The sequence below is a fragment of the Oryzias latipes genome, chromosome 16, assembly GCF_053564925.1.
Source record: "Oryzias latipes strain Hd-rR chromosome 16, Olatipes_Hd-rR_3.1".
NCBI classification, from domain to species: Eukaryota; Metazoa; Chordata; class Actinopteri; order Beloniformes; family Adrianichthyidae; genus Oryzias; species Oryzias latipes.
Window position 1 is genome coordinate 4,717,543 of NC_136252.1, and position 24,389 is coordinate 4,741,931.

Sequence of the window (24,389 nt, forward strand, 5' to 3'; positions counted from 1 at the left end):
CATCGTGACTCACTGTGCTTAATGGTGAGCGTCCCTCAAATCAAAGCCAGGTTAGACACTAGCTTTTGATGCAGCTAGACGGAGCTGTGTCACCGCACTACAAGGGGAAGGCCAGGGCGGCTGACAGGCTTTGATCCCTAGCACTTCCCGCTGCAGCTGGCTTCCCCTGTGGCTCAAAATACACAGACCCCTCGACATCCTCATCTAGACCCCCGTCCCCCAACATTTCCTGCCCCCTTTCCTCTGTCTGCTCTCACCCCAATTCATTTAAGGGGAACAATAAATATCATAACCACTATGCGCATGGCTTCAAATTTTTAAGTGACCACATTTCCAAAATCTAAACACCGCTGGAGAATTAAAAAAAAAAGTCACCATTGTGTCTTATTCTCACAAAAAAAACAGGATGACAGAATAATCATTTCAGCAACTAATTTTTACTTCCTGACCCATTAATCACACTTTAAGGGACTTCGTCAGAGTAAGCTGAGGTCTCGTCACGTCACGGATCACAGATCCCACCATTAATGATCATCTCATTCAGTGGTAGGTCCTTGGACTTGGGATTGCTAACATATCTCAGAGCTAAAAACAGAAAATGAGTAGGAAAATAACAAAAGGAGAAATGCTTTTTTGCAACCCATGACTGTTGGTCAAATGGTGGCAAAGCTGCACGAAGAGAGGAGCTGACATGATGTCACAGTCTGGAGTGAGCATCAACAGCAAGTAGGAAGCATTGCCTCAGCAACGTTTGGTCTCCAAGTGACATGAAGCGTCTCTAAACATCCCAGAAAGATACGGGGAAGGAGAGGGAAGAAAGAGATACAGAAAAAAAACCAACTGTGAATGCAGTTCAGTCTCAGAACTGAAGGAAGGCCAAGAGTAAAGACAGAGCAATGGAGCCGTCACTCACACCAACTAACTGAGTAACACCAGCTCTGCTGGACAGATTATGACCTGCGCTAAATGACACATGACGGCTAAATTATAAATAATTACTGACCACCTGTCTGTTCAGAACAGGGTTGGCCGTATGATGACGGAACTTCAGATGGTGATAGAGAACACATGTTGGTGGACATCATAAACGTGGAGGATTTCAAGCCCTAATGTTGGACATCAATTTAAAGACGGGAGATGATCTCTACATTATGGGGGTTTTGTACAGTACATCCACAGGAGGGGGATTTGTCAGAAGAAGCTAAGAACATATCACAATACTCACCACAAAATTTCAAAAGACTTTTTAAAGTGTACTTCGTACTATAATATTATTCTTTTTCTTTAAAAATGCAATAAACAAATTCACGTACCCCAGCAGGGGTTTCTCGAGCATTTCACACAGCTCAAAGAGACTGTTTAGAATCCCACTCCGATCATCTTTCTATTGTAAAACCGTTTCAGGGGTCTTTTTTTTTTAATTTTTTGACAGGGAATAACCGCTTTTACATCATTGTTACATTGTTTCCAAGTTACACATCATTTTACATCATATGTATTTTCAGTCAGTAAATCAGAATTCGTGTTTTTGATCATTTTGTACTCTTCCCCTCTTTTTTATATGAACAGAAGAAAAACAGAACAGCTGTCAATCACACTCCTATCCAAAAAAAAGACGAATCAATAAAATAAACTCACATTATCTTTTGTCTTGTAATAGAGAAGTATTTTATTGTTGGAATTGAATGAATGAATGAAAGTAGTTCTGGTCTAAGAGGTTCAATATATTTCACCCATTTTGCCCACCATCTCAAACCTTTATCTGTTTGCATCTTTATTGCAAAAGTTAGTCTTTCCATAACATAAATGTCATGTATTGTTTTCTACCAATCATACAATGATGGAGCATCTGGTTGTAACCACTTTCTTGTCAAGGCCTGCTTCCCTCCCACCAGCAATATTCTCATTAAATATTGGTCTGCTGCAGACCGCATGTGTTGTATTACTGTTCCCAGGTATAGAGCTAAGGCATTAAAGGGAAAGGTTTCTTGAAATGTCGTCTCCAGACATTTATGGATTTCTTGCCAAAAGGATGTGAGTACAGGACAATCCCAGAATATATGGTAGTGGTTGGCTTCAGATGAGCCACATAACCTCCAACAGCTTGTACCAACACCTTGATGTCTCTTTAGTGTCGGGGTGATGAAGAATCTGATTATGCTTTTCCATCCAAATTCCCTCCAACTATGTGAATGTGTGGTTCTCCATTGGGATTTACAGATATTTTCCCATTCTTCCTTAGAGATGCGCAATCTTCTTTCTCGTTCCCTTAACATATTGAGTGTTTGTGTGTCGGGAGTCCTGTAGACCCTTGTACAGTCTAGATCTTATTCTTCGTCCGCTCCCAGAAGTATAGGCTGTTATAAACACTTTCAGTTTGTCATTGTCTAATTTTCCTGATCCCTCAGCCAAGATCCCATTCAGTCTATGGCGTATCTGAAAGTACCTAAAAAATCCCTGTTCTCCAAACTGTATTCATTCTTACACATTTCAAAACTTTTTACTGCCCCCTTTTTTTATTAGGTTGCAGTATGCTGTGACTCCTGCTGTCCTCCATATTTTAAATCTTGAGTCTGTCCTGTTTGGTATAAAATCTGTGTCGTATGCTCCCCAACGCAGCGCCTTTTCTGCCCCCTCCAAATTACAGTTTTTAACTATTTTCCGCTTTATTTTTAGTGATATTTTTAGCCATGGGTTTTCGTGAAAGTTATTTGTCAGTGGTGGTTTATTTCTTTTCATTCTGGTTTGTAAAATGTTTGAATACCTGTTTTTAAAAGTTTATTTCTATGAGCAACCATTTATTTTTCACTTCAGTTTCAAACAAAGCAATAATTTTTGCACTTTAAAAATAAACTATTTCTTTATCACATTTTCATATCAGGGATTATTTGTATCGAAAAATGTACTTGTTACATTGGTATTTAAGTTAAAGTCTTAGTATTTGTTCTGACCATTCAAATGCACTTTCTCTGTTCACAGATGTATGACAGACTGAAAAGGCTAATAAAGTGATTCAATGAAGTTCATTGTGTCTATAAGTTCTATTAAGCACTTAAATTGTTTTTTTTTTTTTTTTTTTTTTTTTTTTTTTTTTTTTTTTTAATCAGACACTGGGTTTGTTTTGTGTAAAACCTACCGACATGTTTCGGCAGAATGCCTTCCACCTTCGTCAGGGTCGTCATCAGATGGTGGCGTGTGACGTCTTTAAAAACAGCTGATTTGTGACTGAGGCGGAGTCACCTGTCAAACTTTGACAAGTGACTCCGCCCCTTGATGTCCGTCTTTCCGAAGACAACAGACACCGCAGATGGATCATGGAGGCGGTGGAGATCAGAAAACGAGCCCACACTTCCATGAACCGGGATGAGGGGGCTTTCCTGCTCTCTCACACCTGGAGCAACATCCTCCAGAGAAAGACGGACATCAAGGGGCGGAGTCACTTGTCAAAGTTTGACAGGTGACTCCGCCTCAGTCACAAATCAGCTGTTTTTAAAGACGTCACACGCCACCATCTGATGACGACCCTGACGAAGGTGGAAGGCATTCCGCCGAAACATGTCGGTAGGTTTTACACAAAACAAACCCAGTGTCTGATAAAAAAAAAAACAATTTAAGTGCTTAATAGGCTAATAAAGTGTTTGTATAATCTGTTCAATTTATTTGCAGGTAAAACTAGTTCTGCAAATTTGTTGAATACAGAAGAGCCCATAGCTGTTACTTTTTACTTAATATATTTTTCTTAAGTATTTAAAAAAAAGTCAAATCAAGATGAATCATCAAAATTTAAAAGTCTGATTACTGTGCAATAAACAATATCATTTCTGCAGCCCTAATGGATGGGAAAATTATTTCAAACACATCCAGAATCATTTTATTTACATATAAATTTTCACTCTTGTTCAGTACTCAAATGGAGTTCGACCTTCTGCAAATGTGAAGTACAGCTAGACATCACACTGTCAGTGATTTGAATGAATGTGCATGAGCCTCTTCAGCCCAGATATAACGCTGAGCAATTCACATTAACTTATGGTGCCTTTGACGAGCTGCCAACTAAGAACTGGAAGTTTTCTCCTTCTCACTCAATAAGGCAATGTAGCCACTGTGTTTCTAGAGCCATCTCAGAGAACATCCATCCCATTTCTTCCATTACTTTGACTTGCCTTTCGTGGAGGAGTAAATAGTAGCTTTGAAGTTACTGGACAAACTCTTTTCTCAGGGAGACATGAACATTTTCACACTTTTCTTTTGTGTTAAAACACTCAGTTTAAACATTCATAGACCAATATTATAGAATAAACCAAAGATCTGTTCACGATTAAAGATTTATGCAAATGTGGCAAGCTAAATGCATTCGGCATAATAGATTGATGTACAATGACCTACAACCAAGTTAGGTCACAGAACGCAATGTGCTGTAAAAAAAACAGAAAAAACGAGACTGTGAAAGGTGAACCGCCAGGGACCACTGTTTTTGTTTTGTATAAAACAAAGATAATATAGTAAACAGACTCAGTATGGCCATGGTAACTGGAAAACTTGTTATACATACTTAAAAGCCTAATTTCGTTTGTTTGTTTTTTAAACAACAATGCGCCTTTACCCAGAGACTTATGAATAAATTCTGGTTGCCTTTACCAATGTCGATGGGATTTTTAAGAAGTATACCCAGCTCTATTTAAATGTTTGGTTGGTTGTTATTGTGAATATGCTAACGTCGCTGACGCAGCTAACGTGTAGTGGTGTCGGACTACTGTTTTTTTTACGTCACTGACAAGGTAGGGAGTGAGTGTAGTCACTGTTACATCTGGTGTAGTTGTGAGTTACATGTATTGTTAATAAACTACCGTATTTTCACGATCATAGGGGCGCACCGGGTTATAGTGCGCGGTCTCAGTTACGGGGGATTTTTCAGTCTTTGACACATACAAAAGGCGCACGGGTGTTTAGGCGCGGGCACGATGACGCCTCGTTCGGACCCTCAGAGCCTCCAGAGCTGGTTAATAAAAGAATCAGTCTCTGTTCTTTCAGAGAAAACCATTTTTATGTTTGTTTTTTATTGTTCTCCCTAACTGGTTAGCACAAACTGAATGCTTACACACTCACTTGTGCCGAGTGTCTCCCTCTCTCCTGCACAGGCGCCAGCAGACACTGTCTTTAGGACACACAAACACACACCCAGTGTGTGTTTAAAAAGACTGAGTTGGTTGTGATTTATTTGTAAATTTCAGTCATAAAACAGCATCCAAAATTCTGTCAAAGTCCTCATCTTCTTTATCTGAATAGCGGGCTAAATTTCTAACAAACACGGCAGAGTCTGTCTCGTTGCTGCGCAGTTCCAAGCAAACACGTTAGCCTGAGCTACTGCAATCCGTTCACAAATTGCGTATCTCTACCACGCCGCTCCCATTTCTTTACAATGTGAGTCATCGGGATGTCGAAAGACAGCGGCGCCTCGTCCATGTTGGTGATGTGGCTGGAGGTGTTTGTCTGCGGTCTTCTCACTGCAGAATGAGCGGAAGGTGAACAGCTTTTCATTGTAATCCGCTGGAAGTTACTGCAGCACCATAATCCTCGCCTGGATGGAAAGATGACGGCGTTTCATAAAACGAAAGCAAAAGCTTCCTCTGTAAGCGTTGTTGCCCCTTAGTGGAACGGTGACTGCAGAGAAGATTCTCCAAGCTGATCGTTAATCCATCACTCCAGTCGCCTTGTTTCCACTGAAACTCAGCTGCGTCTTCTTGACTGTCGGAGTTTGTTTTCCAGCTTCCTCCACGTGTGAACCATAGATTCATTCATCTTGAATTCTCTGCAGCTGCTTCCACGTTCCTCCGTGTAGCTGATAGCTGCAGTTTAAACTGTGCTTCAGCCATGTTATAAACCAGTGTGGGGACCCAGGGCTTAGCCCCGCCTATGTCCACTAAGACTCATGGGAAGTGTTGATTCCCACACCATAAGTTAGGTGGCTGTAAAGAGAAGTGACCCTAATGTTGTTTATTTAACTTAATGGGCTTCAATGCCGTAAACCAGAGTGAACAAGTTGCACTTCTACTTATCCCTCCCTTACTCATACTGTAAGGGGTTGTTAGGTGGATGAGGCAGTTGTCCACTCCAGTCAATCAAATGGCAGCTCCGGTCTCGCTGTATGAATAGGGGTGTGTCAAAATATCGATATGGTGATATATTGGCATATTTAGTCCCGTGATTGATTCTCGATATGTCTTCATCAAGTATTGACCTTTTATTTATGTTTGAAGACCCTCTAAAACGTCATATTAATCATCCTTTCGTAAGACGATTCTTCGGAGGATCGATAGGGGGCGCTCGTTGTGAGATTGGAGGTCGAGGGCGGAGGAAGAAGAATGCACATTCAAACAAAAACGCCGTAGGGAAAAAACAAGTAGAATAGCGAGAGCAGCAAGTTAAAAGAGGCGCCGGCAGCATTGAAGCTGCATCAACAGAGTTGTGTGAGAAAGCCATGGCTGTTGCTGGCCTGAAGCCGACACAGCCCGGCGTGAATACCTTTTTTCCAGGAGAAGCTACCACCGCCTTCTGCGAGAGCAGAGGCAATGACAGACGGGATTCCTGTTTAAATGTACAAGGAGCTCAGTCCCTGCAGCGAGGTGGAGAACGAGGGATTCTGGTTTTTATTGAATGCATTAGAGCCACGCTTTGACATTCCCTCTCGGAAATACTGAAAAAATGATCCCTGCACTGTACGCCCAGACCAGAGCTATGACTGGTTTCAATTTTATTTTAGCAACCAACGGATTACAGAGTTCCGTGGTTGTTTTGACAATTTTGGAGAGGCACATGTCAGTCAAGTCAAGGTCAGGTAAAGTGATGAAAACAAATACTGTCTGGTTTCCTCAGCAGGGACTTGATCTAACCCCTTAACCCCTGTAAACATGCTCCGTGCATCATACCGGATCACCGAGTGCCCTGAAAGGCCCAGGGCTCATGGCTGGACCAGTCAAACCCCCGTAATCTAATTTATAAAATCAAGTCTGACAAGGTTTTCCTCCCATGAAACACGTTTGTATAAAAGTTCGGACTTGATCTTTTGTCTCAGAGAGATATCTTTAATACCTAGAGATACTTAGATATGAGACCGAGTTATAAGAGGAAGAGGCTGGAAGGTGTGAGAGGGAGCGCCGATTGGCTCCGACTTGACCAACACTATTGACATCCCTCGGCCTTTAAGCGGAGCAGACAGCCTCCATGCCTGGTTTTATTTTACACAACCATGATCCTGTTCCCTTGGGGCACGGATCATTTTCATTTCGACCCCTTAACTCTCCCTGGCTCCTGAGCTTTCGGCTTCAGCCTAGGGGAGTCCTGTGTGTCTCAATACCAAGCTCACAGTCAAGAAGAGAGGTCAACACTGGGGGTCTGATTTGGTTAGAGGAGAAACCAGAACGGAGAAGCCCCCCCAATAACCCCCTTTTTAACATAGATGCTCCAAAACTAAGGCAATGTTAGACAAAAGCATAGCTGCATTTGCAAGAATATGAACTATGTGGAGGAGCCCCTGTTTTGGCTCTGCACTAACTTAACTTTTTTTTTTTTTTTAGAAACCAAAATGATTGAGCTGACTTTTTAATGACTCAGTTGTGAAGTGGAAAGATCACAAGTGTTGCATCCAAACTGTGGTATAAAAAACACTAGTTATGAAGAGAGGGGGGAAGCACTGCACCAAAAGCTCACGTCTCAACAGTTTACTCAAAATGTCAGAGGACAAGTGAGTGTCGCAGGTCAAAGCAGGGTCTCACCGCAGAAACACGACTACAGAAATAGAGCTTGGAAATCAAACCAGGAAAACAAAGCTACATTGGAAAAACACACTGGGGAAACTGAAAAGTCAAGACAAAAAGATGTGTGTTCGGGCAATTACAAGTGCAGGCTGAATCCGTTTCTCTGGCTATAGTGCATTTTGCATAACCCTTTATGGCATCAAGTAAAGGAATGGCGCCAGCTTCTGGTTTACTATTTTGTCCAAAGCAGTGGGCAAAAAGCAAGCTAAGTATCTGTTAAACCATCAGGGCCAGCAGCTGTAAAAATGTCCTCATTAAAAACAACCATCAGATTCGTCTGAATCCACGCTCGGGTGCAGTAGGCTTCTGGGTAAAGGACTAATGACTTGGAATTTGGGTGTCTGTCAAAAATAGACTTGCTATGTCCATCGTCGCAACTGCGACCAAAATAAATGCGGAAATCCCTAAAACTGTACCCAGTTTAGGCTCCTGCATCACAAACCTCGACAAAAAGACCTGAGGATGCACAACAAATATCACAGTTCAACTTCCTCTTTCAGTGTTACCACTAACTTTTGTGGTCTTTAACAACAAAATGGATCCAGTTGCATTAAGCCTGCCAAAATGAAACCAGAACTTTTAATCAATTCCAGACAAACAGCAACTGGAGATTTCGACAGGGTCCGATCACGTTCCATGGTTCAACCTTGACGACGGACCTCCTAGACTCTGTATAACAGCAATTTAATCATTTTCACATCATCTGAAGTCATTAATTGCTTCTTCCTGCTCTGTTTGTAGACTATGTCTACTCTTTGTAAACTCTTTGGCATTCGCAGCATGTTCCAGAGCTAATAAACTGCTTTCTAAGAGTAGGGGTAAGTTTGCACTGTCAGGGGCAGAATTAACAAAAGAGTGTCGGACATGCATGGCCAGATCTGAAAAACCACATAGTCAAACAAGAATGAGGATGCTCTAAAATGACGTCATGAAAAAATGCTATTTGCTCCAAAACACCAATAATTTGCATTTGGACTTTTCAGTCCGTAAGCTAAAAAGACCAACCGCTTCTCACTGTAACGACACAAAATTTCCAACTTGCACTCAGCAGAGACTTTCAGACCCTTTTGACCTTCATTTACCCAGCAAACATAAGCTGGAATGTTTGGGTGTATTGGAGCAGCTGGGAACATCTAAAGCCATCTAAACCTTGACCTCTCGCTAAAGAAAAGTGTCTGTGAACCAGCCTCAGACAGGTGGTCTTAAAGGTCAAGCAAGCAGAGCAACCTGAGGAGACTTGGGAGCAGTTTAAGCAAACAAAAACTTAATCCGCAGTTAGTGTGGGGGTCAGCATGATTGTGTGGATTGGGCAATAAATACTTATCTGTGGGGTAAATGCCACTAATCACACAACAGATTCTCTTGGTTCCTGTTTGCAAACTATTTTAAATGTCCATCGATGGAAAAAAAGGAAGTACTGCAAATGTTCAGAGATGCTTGGCACAAATCCTGAGTACAAAATGTTACCAGTAGCTTATTTAAAGATACCTACACACCAGGTATTTGACGCACATTTAGCCCATGCTATTCACTCTGGATAAGCAGAACGGGGCTACTTCTTTTTTTTCTACTGTTTACTAGTGCATGTTTGCCACCTACAGCTGGAAGAGGCTTGGTGCAAAATGTCAAAGTGGTGCAAATCTTGCAATTTGGGCACGAAACAGAAACTGTTCCATTTAATGCTAGCATCCTTGAAATGGTGGATATGGATGACCATCATGTTAGGAGAATAGCCTTGGTTTATCTTTGTTTGAAAAAGAAACGCAGATGTCGCAGGCTTGTCACCCTTTCTGGGTTCACCAAGTAAACCAAATCCATACGTCACCACCAAATCCAAGTCCCTGAAAGGTCAAAGTTCAACCTGGTTTAACTGGTAACACATGTTCAATGGCCATGGGTTTTGTACGGAGAGCCTGAAAAAGGTCGTAAAAACGTTCATAGCTACATGTAAATGCAAGAATCTTGAACTCAGAAAAACCTGAAACGCATGTTCACATGTGTTTCCATAGACTTTTCATTGGAAGTAGCTGCTTGAACACGTGTTGCAGAGAGGGGTGTGAACGTAGCTTTTTGTAGAAGCTCATCGGTTCAGTTTGGTTTCAATTGTAAAGCAACTAACTTGATGCTGATGCACTGGTGAATTCTGCAGAAGGTCTCAAAGATGAAGAGTCGGGCATTTTCAATGAAGTCCTCCAGGCAGGCAACCAAGAAGAAGTCGTTCACAAGAACCTGAAAAACAAAAACAAATGATGTGGCAAAGGCTCATGCTAAATTCACAGAATGTCTCTTTGAAAAGTTGAAGGTTGAACTAAGATAAACTATTTAATTAGAAAACTACAGCCGGGACAATCACAAGTTTCAATGCGTCATTTGTCTTTTTGAACAAAATATTTAGAGGAAACAAATCTTTTGTTATTAAATGATTCATGTTGCCCAAGTTTCAACACTTTAAGGCCCGCTGTGCTTTAAACAGCCATGTGAACCACAGAGCATTTTGTTTTTTAAATGAAATATCACCATATGCGTTAGATTTAAAATGGGTTTTAAGTTTCTTTAGACAAAACAAATTGAGTTTTTCCCCCCTAAAGGCTGAGGCATCACCACTAGCTGTTAAAAACCAATCATTAAATAAAAATCAATCAAGAACTAGAATGATAAACTTAAAGAAGGCAGAAGGTCTGTGCGTTTATCAGTACACACATCACTTGAGCCACCTAACAACAAAAACTCCTGACTCGGACTCATTGACATTCTGTAAATGTTGGTGACCCAGCTGGTGCCTCAGAGGTTCGATTGTGCAAAATGTTCACTTTCTCAGCATTTGCTGCATTCCAACTCACTTAAAGAGCAATTTCCCATCACAGACCCCCATTTTGAAAAGTATGGAAGAATTACCAGCTCTTTGTTTAAGCTTAAGCAGCTCTTATCAGACCAGAGTTTTGGTCGAATACCTCCAAACGGCATCAAACTACAACATTATCAAGCAACACACATTTGAGCTTCAACACTGCTTATCTTACACTGATAAACTTTAAACAGCTAAGTACTCTAATTATTGTCATCTTGGTTTAAGGCCACATTCACACAAATTTTGGCTTGAAGAGTTATTTTGTGTGCAATCTAAGGGCCTAACTATTGGTAGCCTCTACTTCTCGCTCCTTGACGTGCCTTCATCTGACATCTGACAATGATTTCAGAAACCAGAAGAGTGGGAAAAGAAGAAAAGGGAACCTGTAAAGCCCAAACAGAACAATTTGGGTAGAGCTAAGCATCCCATTAGAAACACATGAGTTGAGCCATTTCAGGGTGGGGAGCAAACCAAAGTCACAAGAGCTTAAAAATAAAAACCCAATTCTTGTTTTTGCAGCCATCTTCATCATAAAAAAGACGAGTGAAACTCTTTTAAAATCTGTGTTCATCACAGAGACGTAACCTGTGTACGTTAACCACTGAAAAAAAAATGTCTTTGCTACCTTCTTGTCAAGCTTTGATGTGAATAATAGATGCTTCTGGACCTCAACCAAGAAACACTTAGGACAATGTTCATCCTTGCAGGCCATTACAGGAAATCCATTGAAAAGGGGCTGTTAAACATTCTGGAAACCACCCGACTCTTTAATCCTTCAAGACCGCAACTTTAGCTCTGGTGCTGACACTCTTTGAACCAGCGCAACTCTTCGACTTTTTACACAATTAACATATTTCCAACAGAACCGGAAGCTGCTTTTCTTTGCTTAAGAATCATTGCTTTACGTTAATTGTGTAAAGGTCAAAGAGTTATGACGGCCTGATGAAGAAAAAGACGAGGTTCATAGCAGTTTATGGTCTCTAATGGATCTGCTACAAGTAAGCCTAAAATATGAGAGGCAAGAGCAATATTTACCAATTTGTGTAAGATACTGTAAAATATGATGTCTTTACCAATGAAGCTGTTTTTAATCTCTTTTAAATAAACCTAAAAACACAAAAACAATCCAGAAATGGGTTTGTTACAACAGGTTTTCTGCCCTCAGTAGTAAAAGTCACCACATTGACTCTGTTCAGCTTTGTCCTTCACAAACAAAAAGAACCTTTATCCTGCACTACTCGAGTTCTATTTTCACATCAGGGATCAGGGTTACATTTGACCTTTACAGACCACAACTGAAATAAGCAGAAACAAGTGTCTGCGGAGACTTTTGCTTAGAAAGCTCTGACTGTTAACTACTGGCCTCATGGGTCAACGACAAGCCAAGCAGAAGCTGACTAAAGCCTGAGTCATACAGGAGACCGTCCTATCTGCCAGTGCGATACAAGACACAAACTGCGGCTGTTCTGTCTTCATCTGACCCACAGGGACAAAGGCACGGGGCCAGAGAAATCACCATTACTACCATGTTTACCACAAAGTTCACTGTTAAAACTTCAAAGACATGACCCACAAAACAGATGTTCTCAAAGGAGCTTGACTTTGTTAGGGAAAGGAACAATAAACAAGACCATCTACTTCTGATTGGACGGGAGTTAAACGGCAGAACGAAAAGTGAAAAGACTACTCACCGACTCGCATTCTCTGAGCTTCTTCTGGGCACTGTCAAAGTCAAAATTCACGTACAGACACTCCACAAACTCAGTGATTGGATCTTTGTAGGTGTAAGACTCCTAAAGAAACAAAAACAGTTTTTTTTCAGGGATGTCTCCATGTATCCCAAATCATGTAAGTCACTACTGAAACAAAAAGAAGTTCTGGACTAATTGCAGCAAAACAGAAGTTTTTTCCCCCTTTTTTCCCCTTTACAAAGTAAAAAAAAGAAAAGAAAAGACAGTGTTTTGTTTTAATTAAATTGCCAACAATAATAACACAGACAACATGACAAATGATTTGCACACTGGCTACAAAGGCTAATTCAAATAGGCTGAGTGAAAACACTCTGTGATCTTCAGACAGTTTCATCAAAGCGGAAAGAGTGACTTCCTCGCCAACCCAAGGTCACCAGGAGGAGAACACAGAGTCCATCTTTTAGTCATTCATTTTAGTAAAAAGCAACAAGCTTTGATCTCTGAAGTCCCTCTGTCACTGGTCAACAAGTAATGGGCATAGAACATAAAAGTCAGGTGGTTCCCCGCCATTCATCAGAAGTAATTGTTCAGAGACGTTGCCAGCAAGGCTGAAGCTCTAAGATACACCTGCTGTGCTTGACAGGAAGGGCTGGACGCTTCCTGTTCCTTCAGACCCTAATAAACTCAGACTATTTCAGCACCTGATGTTTGAAAAAGAAAGTCTGTTACCTGCTGTATGACCTTCACTAAATCCTTCAGAACCTGCCGGCGCTTACGCACATCCTTGTTTGTGATGACCGCTGTGGTTAGGTAACGCAAGATGTGGGGGCACATTGTCTGGATAGCATTGAGATATCTGAAAATGGGCAGACGAAAAAGTATTCACTTAATAGAGCAATGTTAGCAAAGACATGATCTTTACAAAGACACATATATAACATTCTGGCTGCCTGTCAGGGCCCTGGCATTTGGGATTGGGGAAAATACTTTGCAGCTAAACAGATACATTTTCCAGCAAGACCTTCATCTCTGCAGCTTAAAGCTTTCTCTTTCATTAGTCCTGTGAGAAAGGGGGGAGGAAGAGGAAACCCTGGCAAGGGGATATAGCTCTTGAGCAGGGACCTGCCCGGTAGCAGAAACTTAATCCATGAGGGACTGATGCTCCAACCACAGGTCAACTTGCTAAAGTCTGAAAACAAGAAACACAATGCTGTTACAGGCGGATTCTAATCCCACACTTATTTCAGAAAGAGGATCCTGTACAAACATGCAACGCCAGCACGCAAAATCCACTTTACTTGTCAGGATGGTCGTAAATGTACATTACCTGCGTCACCAGAGCGGTTCTTTAAATATGTGACCACATCTGATCAGAAATAAGGAAGTGGGCCCCTTAAGGTCTCTCAAAGCTATGGCCAGAGGAACACATGGCGCTCAAAGCAACCGTCCTGACAACAGTTTAATTAGCCGGATCAATTAGAGGGACAGGGTCCTGTGGTAGCTGTGATGTTGAGTCTAAAAACAGCAGTGGGCTACATGGCAAAGCCCGTCACCGGTCTCCTTTTAGGAGAGCTCCCTCCTTCTCTTTGTAGTTGTTTGACTTTTAAGGAAGACCACAATGCTTCATGCTGTGTTCCTGATTAACTTACACCTACACACTACTGGGGCCTCAAATAAGGGATCCGGCGGGAGTCCCCGCATCATGTGCAGTTAGACGGTTTTCACTGTAGCCCTGCTTCAATGGGATTTGCTCAGAAATATCGAATTTTTCTCTGAGTATAAGTCAGAGTTTTTCACATAGTTTGGCCAAGGGGTGCGACTTATAAGTGTTTTTTTTTACAAATACATATGCGCCTGTGTTTTACAAATACATATGCGCCTGTGTTTGTTATTTTCCTATCAACAACAACTAGAGGGCACTGCAGTTGATGGAGCAGTATTTGCTACTGACAGGAACCCAGAACAAGAAGCTCCGTTCATTCTTAAGGCCCGTACACACCGGGACGAATTTTCGCCAGCCGTTATTCGCCAGCGGTTTTCAACACGTTTTTTGTGTTCACACCCAGGCGAATTTCGCTGACGATGAGCCGAGCGAACATGCAATTTCATTCCCTGACATTAGATGGCGCTTAATGTAAAACAGAAATACTCCTGTACACAAGGTGGCGCTGCGCAACTTTACGCTTCTTAAAGTCGCTTTTCACTCAGAAGAAGAGAGCAAGTATTTACGTGCTTGTCAGAATCATACAAAGAAAACATGAATATTTCAAGCATCAGTTGCTCCAGCTCCAGTTCCAGCGATGAAGAAATGATTGTTCTGTTGAATGATGAAAGACGTCGGAAAAGACGTCGATTTTGGGAACATCCCATAGTTACGAGAAGAGAAGAACATGGGGAGTTTTATCGACTGGTACAAGAGCTGAAAATGTATGAGCGTTTTCGGGGATTTTTAAAATGTCCGTCAGTGAGTTGCATCTTCGTCTTATTTCTTCGCGGCAGTGTTGACGGTACTTGGCGTGTATCTTCTTCGCCGTGACGTATGTGTGCTCAGCAAGACAGTTTTGTGTTTGAGCACCCCCAAGTTGTGTTTTACTGTAACTTCAGAAGCTCCAGACACGTGTGCAAAAGCGCCATTCTCATTGGTCGAATAGTCTTTGACGCGGCGGGTCAAACCAAAAAAACAAACCCGAGGCGTTTTTTTAAAAATGACGCTTTTACGCGTGGCGTTTTTCGCGTCGGTGTGCACACTCACATTGGTGCCCTTTGTTTAGTCACGAGGTGTTCAACGTCGGCGAATATCGCGCGCGAAATTCGGCCCGGTGTGTACGGGCCTTTACAGTGGGCTCTGCAGAAGTGATATAAAGAGCTTAGTTGACTTGTTAGCATGTTCTTTATGTGATGGGTATTTGAATAATTGTTCATATGTTGTGCCAAAATACTAGATTCCTCTTGTGTTTTATGAATCTAAATAAGCATCAATGTTTTACGGTAGTGAAGTGTGCATATATTCAGTCTATTCTTCTTGTCTATTCTGTTGATATGATTTGCCTTTCAAGATGAAATGTCTGTTCTTGGTCCCGTATTTTATACATTGCTCCCAAAAGTTTAACTTATACTCCAGTGCCACCGGTCTAGGATTTTTTCTTTTGTTATGAATATTTTGGTATCTGCGACTTAAACTCCAGAGCCAAAACTACAATACTATGGATCACCACAAGGAGTCTGGAGGAGAATAAAAAAACAAAAAAAAAAAAAAGGTCCGTTATTTCCGGACTATGGAGCGCACCTGATTATAAGCTGCAACCATAACATTTTTTAAAGGATGAAACATTTTGTACATACAAAAGCCGCACCTGTCTATAAGCCGCATGTGCCCACATTGAAACATGTGTTGTTGATTGAGGATGTGCTGAAATCTTGCGCTGCGTGTGTAAGAAAGAGGAGGGAGCGGTAAAAGCGGAGCGAGGGGAGAACTCGTGAAGCGCAAAAGGGAGGCTCCTTCCTCTTACACACAGCTCGCTGACACACATACTCATTCTACAACACCTATAGAATTAGTTCATTAGATAGCTAGTAGTTACTGTTATTTGTTAATAAAGAATACTGTGTTGTAATTATTACTCGTACCGGTATTCATTTGCGAAACGGCCGTTGGGGGATTTTGTGATGGGGGTAGGGCGCGGACCACAGCACTGCAGCTCCTGCTGCTTCATCACAGAGGTGTTCAAAAATCCCACACCGTCACAGCTCTATTCCAAACAGTGCATGTGACGCGGCAGCAATATGGTAGTAACAGCTCTAACAGGACTGGTTAAAAAAAGCATACCGGTAAAAGTCACTGAGAGCAGCAGCGCGTTTGTGCGTCTGTGCACTGAAACCATGGAAGTCTTCCTCCTCAGTGACGTATTGAAATAGCGTCAGATATTCTTTCGCTACACTCTCTCTCAGTCTCTCCTTCCTTGTAGTTGTCAGTGTCACTCTCATCCTGAGGTAAATTCTCTCCTGAGCTTGCGCTGTCCTCTCCGTCACGCAGCACACCGGCTTTTCCAAACCCGTACCTACGATGGTGGATTTTTTCACACTTCTTTTAACTTGAAAGCTGCGGCATATGCATTTCTTCTTGCATTTTCCATGATGAGGGTCTGTTTGTACTATTCATTCACAAAGCAGGAATTTACATTAAACTTGCGTCTTTCTCGACACATATAACGTATTCTCCCCGTCTCTCTCTTACCCTTTCTGCTCGAGCACCCCTAGTGGCGGTTAGAAAAAATGCATTAAAAAGAAAAAAATGCATAAATTAGCCGCATCATTGAATAAGCCGCAGGGTTGAAAGCGTGTGACCAAAGTAGCGGCTTATAATCTGGAAATTACGGTAACTTGGCAGTAACCTCTGGAGTTCATATTTGTATGACTGACACCTGTGCAAAGCTGCTTTAACCCAACTAACTAGTGCTGCAGCTCATGTAGAATGTGCATGCTGCAGAAACAAGCTGTGAAAGCCCATCTGCTGACTGCAGGGGTAAGAGAGGTCAAATGTGGAGCTGAAGGCCAGCCGCTGGTCACCAACTGCTGCCAAAGGAAGTGCTGGTCAACAGATAGGAAACCAAAGCCAAACCAAGCTCCAGTGGGGAAAACATGAGGTTTCTACACTGTGAAAATGCAAAGCACACAAAACTACCTCAGTTTGTCCAAACAGATGGCTGGGTGCACTTTTCATGAGTAATTATTGGGCTGGCCCCCTTAAATCATTCACAATAAAATGAAAAACCAAGTAAAATTCAGGCAACCAGACATTTGAGTGTGCTGTGTTGTGGTCGCCTGTCATACTGTCTGTGGAGGCCAATCATCTGTACAATTACACAAGCCTGCAATCAGAACTGGGAAGGGGGGTAAAGGGGGTGCAAAGGCATCAAATTGGGTGGTGTGCAAATTTTAACACAGTGTATAAAGTTTCCGATCTGCAATACACATGGCCTGCTTCTGGGCTTGGAGAGTAAACAGACCACACGAAAAACACACACTTCTGAAACCACTTGCAACATACCAGCAGGGTTCACAAGGAAGCCCACCACCCAAAAACTGTTGTTGAAGCACAAATGTTCATTTAAGTCAACTTCATGTCAAAGAAGCAGGAACCCTTTTTTTCCTGCAGCAGTATCTTTACTGCACCCGGGTAAATGAAAAAACTTGTCAGCAGACAGATTCCTCTGTGCTAGTGATGAAGAACAGCCAAAAAAACCTTCATATAATCTTATAAAAGTAGTATAGCGGTGCTACAACTCCAAGTATACTTGTAGCTATATTGATAAATAGTCTAAAGTTCTTAGAATTTAACAAAAAAGGTTCTTCTCTTTAACCTCTGAGCACTTTTTTGATCCTCTAGATAAAAAACACTACAAGAAGATAAAAGTACTTACTGGGGTTGATAGAGAAAGAGCTCGATGATGTTGTCTCTCCCTTTGGGGTGGTTGAAGAAGACGAAGAGAGACCAGTGAATGAGCCATGTCCTCTGCTGGAGAGACTGGAGAGGGGAGCTCACAGACTGTCGAGGACCACGCCAGACACCCAAACATGCAGGAGGAAACACGCACAATAAACAAGGGGGGGGGGGGGCAGTCAAAAACTCCTTAAACCTTGGACTTTTCACTGAAGTACAACAGGAAAAAAAATGTCTGCTTGTCCTCTAAAAGGCAATCAAATACCAGCAACACCTTCATGCTCGGGTTGGAGTTCTTAGGTAGTCAGATGAGTACATGTGGTGAGAAACAAAATGCCACAGCAAAGCTGTACTGCAAGTGAAATGTCAATATGGGAGTCTATGTAAGAGTATCTAAATGCAGTATCAAATTCTGAGAAGTAGGGCATTTACGTTGTTATCAATAGTCTCTCTCAGGCGGGTTAGGTCCTCCATGGCTGCCTCCCAGTTCTGCATCAGGATCTCTGAGGCCAGCTTGCCCCACAGCGAATTCAGGGCGTTCTTGTCTGTGGATGGGACCTAACAAACACATGACACAGCAAACTCCTTCAATGTCCATCCATGTTACTTTGCACACAGCGGTTCAGCAAAGGCAGTCAAAGCAGAATCCCTTTTGCCTGAATCCTGAAGCGGTTTTACATCTCATCCTTCAAGATGAGAAATCTTGCAGATATGAAATGTACTTGTCCGAGTCATGAAGACGCACAGTATTATGTTGTTTCAATTTTCGCATCATAAGACGTTTTCCAACAAACCTATTGATACATGATTGGCTTTGAAATTGCGTTATTACAATTGACTATATGAGAACTGAGCTTAGTGACCCCTTTCCCGTCATTCCAAACAGGAAGTACCAGCTGGTTCCAAGAAGCCAAAATCCCATAGACTTCTACTGACAGATAAATAAACAGTTGTTTTTTCCAGTCATTCCATTTGTCAGAGCAACCAGTCTTGCTCTGTTACCCTTTTTAATGTGTTCTTGCAAATCCCATTTTCTTCATTATTTTTTAATAAAATTTGTTTAGTTATAAACTGACAAATCGGATGCCTCAATAAAAGTATTTAGTGTCTGTTATTCCCCTCATCAAATGTTTGAAACGTTTACAGATTCTCCCCAGCCCGCTTTCAGGGCTTGGGAGATCTACCCCCCTGCCGTTTTTCCAGCTCTCTCTGCAATGCTTGCTGCTGATTACCTGGACCAGGTGTGTTCATTCAACCAGAATCTGGAGACATCTGATTGAGCCAATCAGCAGCTAGCAGGGCGTGGAAATCCAGACAACAGTGGTGGAGGGTGGAACAGGGTGGAAGATCGAGGACCAGGAACGAGTGTAGACAGTTCAGTTTTAGTTCTGAAATTTTAGGCAGGAGATTTGCATTTGCTTTTGTTTTATTCAAAGAAAGAAAGTCCTGGAGACTCTCTTTTTTTGAAGAGAATAACCACCATACCTACTTCTAATCTGCAGAAAATCAGCACAGCTCTGTGTGTATCTCAGTATAATTAAGTTCAAATATGAAGTGATGCTAACAAGACACGTCTTTGAGAGGGTAATTGCTCTCCAACATGGTGCAGGGACCGTTTCTGATTTCCAGAACAACCCAAAACAAACAAAAAAGTATCAGGTAATGAAATACAGGTTGAGGAAAATCAACAGTGCAATCACTTTGGAGTGGACGTTGGCCTATACCCAAGGGCTCATGGGAAACTGTGCCACAGTGGTTCACGATAACGGCAAAGACCAGACGCGGTGACATGAGCCAAGCAGGAAGTCAGGCTGGGTGTCTGCTGAGCATCCAGAGGAACTTTAATGCGGGCAGCCGACCCCCATTTCCCATCTGACAGCAGCAGACTGAGACGCACCACAGAAGCACTTAGGGAAGACTCAAATTAGAGATTTTTGACACATACATGTCATTTTTTAGGGTAATCCCCCCCCCCCCCAACAAGAGTTCCAGTCTTGGAACAAGAGTGTTCGATTACAGAGCAGAACTCGGGTCTATAATGACTGAGTGTTAAGCGCAGAAGTCACAAGAAGGATCCTTATTGTAACTGAGAAAAGAAGCTGGCTGCTCAACCGGCATAAAGGTCAGCGTTTCATCTGTTCAAGTGTTTTGTTTTCTTACTTTTTTCCCCTTTTCTTGGAAGTTCCAGCCTGCTTCATTTGGCTGACCTCCAGGTCATTATGGCAGCTTTCTACACACACATAAACACACATACACACAGTCTGGCTTTCAGTCGTGGCCACGCAAGAAAAGTTCAATACCTGGGTTTTTCCAGCAGTTACCTTAAGTTTCCACTGGTTTGGGAAATGGGCACATTTTCGCTGACTGACCAGCAACAATAAATTTACTGTGTCGAGGATCCGTCGGGATACTCAATCTTTATTCTTAACATTCAATCCCTGCATTAAGAGATGATATGAATAAGTTGCTCTTTTCGGGCGAGGCCACACTGTAACAAGACCTGAGGCATGGATTTTGCAAGGCTGGCTTCCTTCATTTAATTGACTGGGTTTCCCACGTTAAATGACTTTATGGAGCTTCACCTCTCCCATAGGGGGGAGGAGAGAGACAAGGGGCCTATGAGGATGGGAGGTCCACAAAAACACAGAAAACAGAGGGGTAGAGCTGTACACTCTAATGAAATCCATTTCTACCTTTGCCCCCCCCCGGAAATAAAATCTCTAGCATTTCTTAGCGTAAGCAACGTCTATTTCAGGTTAAAGGAGCTAAACTTTAAAAAAGAAAGGTACAAAAAAAGAGGTACACTAACTTTTTTTAAAAACCATCAATGCTGAAAGTGTGTGAATTGGTTTGCTGCAAATGACTTCAGAAACTATAAACAGCTGCTCTCAGAACAGTGAAACATTCATTGCAAAGGTTTACAAAGACTTTCATTGAGTGTTTTTTTTCCTGCAAAAAGTATCAGTCGCCAAGGATGATGTCTTCATTCTCCAGAGAACAAACACGTCCCAGTCCTTAAGGAACACACTAGAAATGCGTTTGATTACCCCCTCAGTGACAACACAAAGTCACACGGACACCAAGGATGTTCTACGTTTTTCTTCTGTTGACTTTTTCCAATAAGAAAAAAAATCCAAAACGCTGACAGACAATTAAAGCCAGCTTACAATGCCTAATGCTGAACTCAGGCGTTTATGAATATTCGTCCAATAGTGATGTTCGATTAGCTGGACTGATATATTAAACAAGATGTCTCTGAAGAGCCCACACCAGAACTACATTTCTACAAGAAAAGACCCAAATCAGAGAGAGATTAACTAAAAAAAAAAAAACGTTAAAGACCTTACTTAGACAACACGAGTTCATAATAAATCCCTTTTTCTAAATGCAAGGGTAACTTAATAGCCAAAGATTACACTGCACGTTAAGTAAAAGGTTCTAAAGAAAATTCTTTAAGCATTTACGATGTCTCTGCTACTTTTTCTAGATGTGTCTAACTATTGTTAAATAACAAAGACAACTTCAGTAAAAACAAAACAATCTTTAATTGATTTTTCTATTGTAGAAGACGAAAAAAAAGTTCTTGAAACCCGCCTATTAATGTCTGAAAAAGTAATTGCACCCCATTAAAAAATGAATGGACTGTGATTACCCACCAATGTGGAGAACAGTTTAAATGTACTTGATTAGTACAAGACTTCCCCAATTCTTTGAAATAAAAGCTTACTGACAAAGTGAGCCACATTAACACATCTGTAAACGACACACACCACGCTGCTATGTAAAGACATTTAGAAACAGCTGTAAAACAACGTGGCCAACATGTATCAATCTAGAAAGGTTAAAGTTATTTCTAACGTTTCTAGACCCAACCACAAGGAGAGCCATTTATCCACAAATGGAGAACCTTGGTGTTAAGCCTTTCTAAGAGTGACCTTCCAACCAAAATGACTAAGAACACAATGACCACTCATCCAGGTCATAAAAGAACTAGACAACATGTGAAGAACTGCAGACCTCATTTGACTCAGTTAAAGCCAGAGTTCATTATTCAACAGTAGGAAAGAGACAGGACTAAAATGGAACCATGGGAAAGTTCCAGGGTTAAAGCTACCGATGACCAAGGGGAAACACAGACTCGTTCCACGTGTAACAAAAACATCAGTTATACCCAGAACTTTAGGACAAAAAAAACACATTCTGAAAAGTCAATTTTCTGTTGCACCTGACGTACAGCAAACAGAAACGAGGCAACTATCAAACATGGTGGCGGTAGTATCATAGTCTGCATCCTCAAGACCTGTACAAATTGTTAAAAATGACAGAACCATGAATTCTGCTCTCCACCAAAAGATCCGGGACAAAAAGTCTGACTTTCAATTCATAAGAATGTAACGTGTTAAAAACAATTTTACAATAAAAGTTTAAGATTTGTATTTTGTTTAACCGTGTTTTTCCTGTTTGTCCCTGCATCGTCATTTTAATCCACTGTTAACCTTAGTAAATCAGGTGTTTTAGAAGTTTAAATTGGGAAAGACTTGAATGAACAGCAGGTTTATAAGAAAATGCAATTGTTGTTCTATTCAGAGATAGCAAAAACAAAGTCAAACAAGGTGCCACCTTCTGCTTCTAACACCAACTAGAAAATACCACATGTTGCAGTTCTTCTAAGGGCCTCTAGAGGCAGCTTATAAATGTGTGTAAATTCCTCAATACTCCAATGTTAAAAACACCTTTTCTTTAAAAAAACAATCATTTTGATTTTTTTAAAAGCAATAATTATGGAGTGTTATTTCTGCCACTACTTTGCAAACAAAACTTTCAAAGTTGCAAACGAAAATATGAAATATTTCCTTTTCAATTTTTTATTTTCTTTATTTGTGTTTGCAAAACACAGGTTTTCGCATGCGTTGTGTCACATCTCACTTTTTTCCTATCTTTGATTTTGCTTCCATAAGTATCAGTTTGACGTGACAAAGCTGCCAAACAACTTCTGATTTGTCCAGATTCTAACCAAGTAAATCGCTGTATTTATCTAACATGTTGACTGCTACTGAGGCTCAGAAGCTGAAGCAGCTATTTTTACCCTCAATTTTGTCTCTTTGGATGAAGAAGTTTTCATTTTTTATCATTTTAAAAATTATTTACACTTTTTTTCTTTTTTAGCATTGAATAATTTTATTAAGTCACATTTGTAAATTTATGGCTGAGGATCTCCAGAAACTATAAAATAAACTGTAAAGTTTATCTGCTGACACTAAATCAACAGGCCTGTGTGTGATCTGTGAATCCTGCAGAGCAAATTATTTGTAAAAAGGTAGATTTTCTTTAAGATCTGTTTGTTAAAACAAAACAGATTTAAAGCACATATTATTTTATGCTACACAAGTGTAGAGGAATAGATTAAGAGCAGTAATAAGCAAAAGAATGATGGCTCAGCAAAGGAGACTCATTGTATTTAGCAGAAGAAGCATTTATAAACTTTATGTTAATTTTCAAAGTGTCTTATGTTTTAAAACTCGTGAGCGTTTTTCCAAAGTAAAAAACAAATTTATTCATGAAAAAAATGCTATTTTCTCAATTTTTCAACATTTAATGATTAAAATAAAACAGTTGTTCAGATACAAATTATAAAGTGTTATTTCCTGCTGGAAGCGCCCCTGCTGCTCATTTTTTGTTCTGCTGCAGACATTTTAAACACGTTAGCCACTACACTGACATGAATAAGTACTAAACTTGGTTTGATTTTAACTGCTTTGTTGCTCCTTCTGGGTTTAACTCTGAGACAAACGGGCCAGACTGGTTGAAAACGGCAGAACCCCGTTGGAACAGAACCGACACAAAGTCCAAAGTCCATGTCTGCCTCCAAGCACCGTCAATATGAGACAGAGACACCTGATTGGTTAGACCAGTGTTTTTCAACCAGTGTGCCGCGGCACACTAGTGTGCCGTGGGAGATGGTCAAGTGTGCCGTGGAAAATTGCCCTCATTAACTGATCTAAAAGCATTTCCCATCTCCAGGAAATCAGCTCTTTGTTCATCCAAACAGGTCCTGATAAAACACTGAGTAGTTAGGAATATAAACGATCATAAAATACTTTTTTCTTTGTGTTTATTTGATTCTATTAAAGACATTTTGATAAGAATGACGGTAATGCGAAATAGCTGCAGCTAAACTGTGTAAGGAAAAGTCCCGCAGCTTTTACTGTCTCCACGACTCCACCAATCATTCTTGAAGGCTTAATCACATGTCATCAGTCTGACCAATCAGAAGTGGTTAAAGTCTCCACTTCCTTGTTCCAATTTAGCTCATAACTCAGTCAGTTCCGACAAAAACACCAGCTAAAGCTCGTCTTTAGCGGTGTAACTTTCCACAGAATCCGGTATCAGACCGTGGAACAAGTGAACAAAACCATGAAGCTCAGAGACGCGAGTCTTTCTGCCGTTTTCTCGCAGTTTTCAGACTACATCTCCCATGATGCATTGGCTTAAAGGGACAGCGTCTTGAAAACACAACGAACATACAGTTTGTATGTAACTTAACTTTTATTACATCTTTTAGAAAAAACATCTGCAACTTCCTGCTTTTTCTGCCA

The 24,389-nt window shown here is 41.1% G+C and overlaps 1 protein-coding gene across 1 annotated transcript in view; it reads right to left on the reverse strand.

Moving 5' to 3' along the window:
- eif3ea (eukaryotic translation initiation factor 3, subunit E, a) overlaps nucleotides 1–24,389 on the reverse strand; it is a 38,181-nt gene that overhangs the window by 3,017 nt on the left and 10,775 nt on the right. The window contains exons 6-10 of the mRNA XM_004086632.3: nucleotides 18,226–18,351; nucleotides 17,774–17,898; nucleotides 13,083–13,209; nucleotides 12,354–12,455; nucleotides 9,934–10,043 (exon numbers count right to left, since the gene is read on the reverse strand). Coding sequence (XP_004086680.1) covers nucleotides 9,934–10,043; nucleotides 12,354–12,455; nucleotides 13,083–13,209; nucleotides 17,774–17,898; nucleotides 18,226–18,351 — 590 coding nt within the window. The remainder of the gene's footprint in view (nucleotides 1–9,933; nucleotides 10,044–12,353; nucleotides 12,456–13,082; nucleotides 13,210–17,773; nucleotides 17,899–18,225; nucleotides 18,352–24,389) is intronic.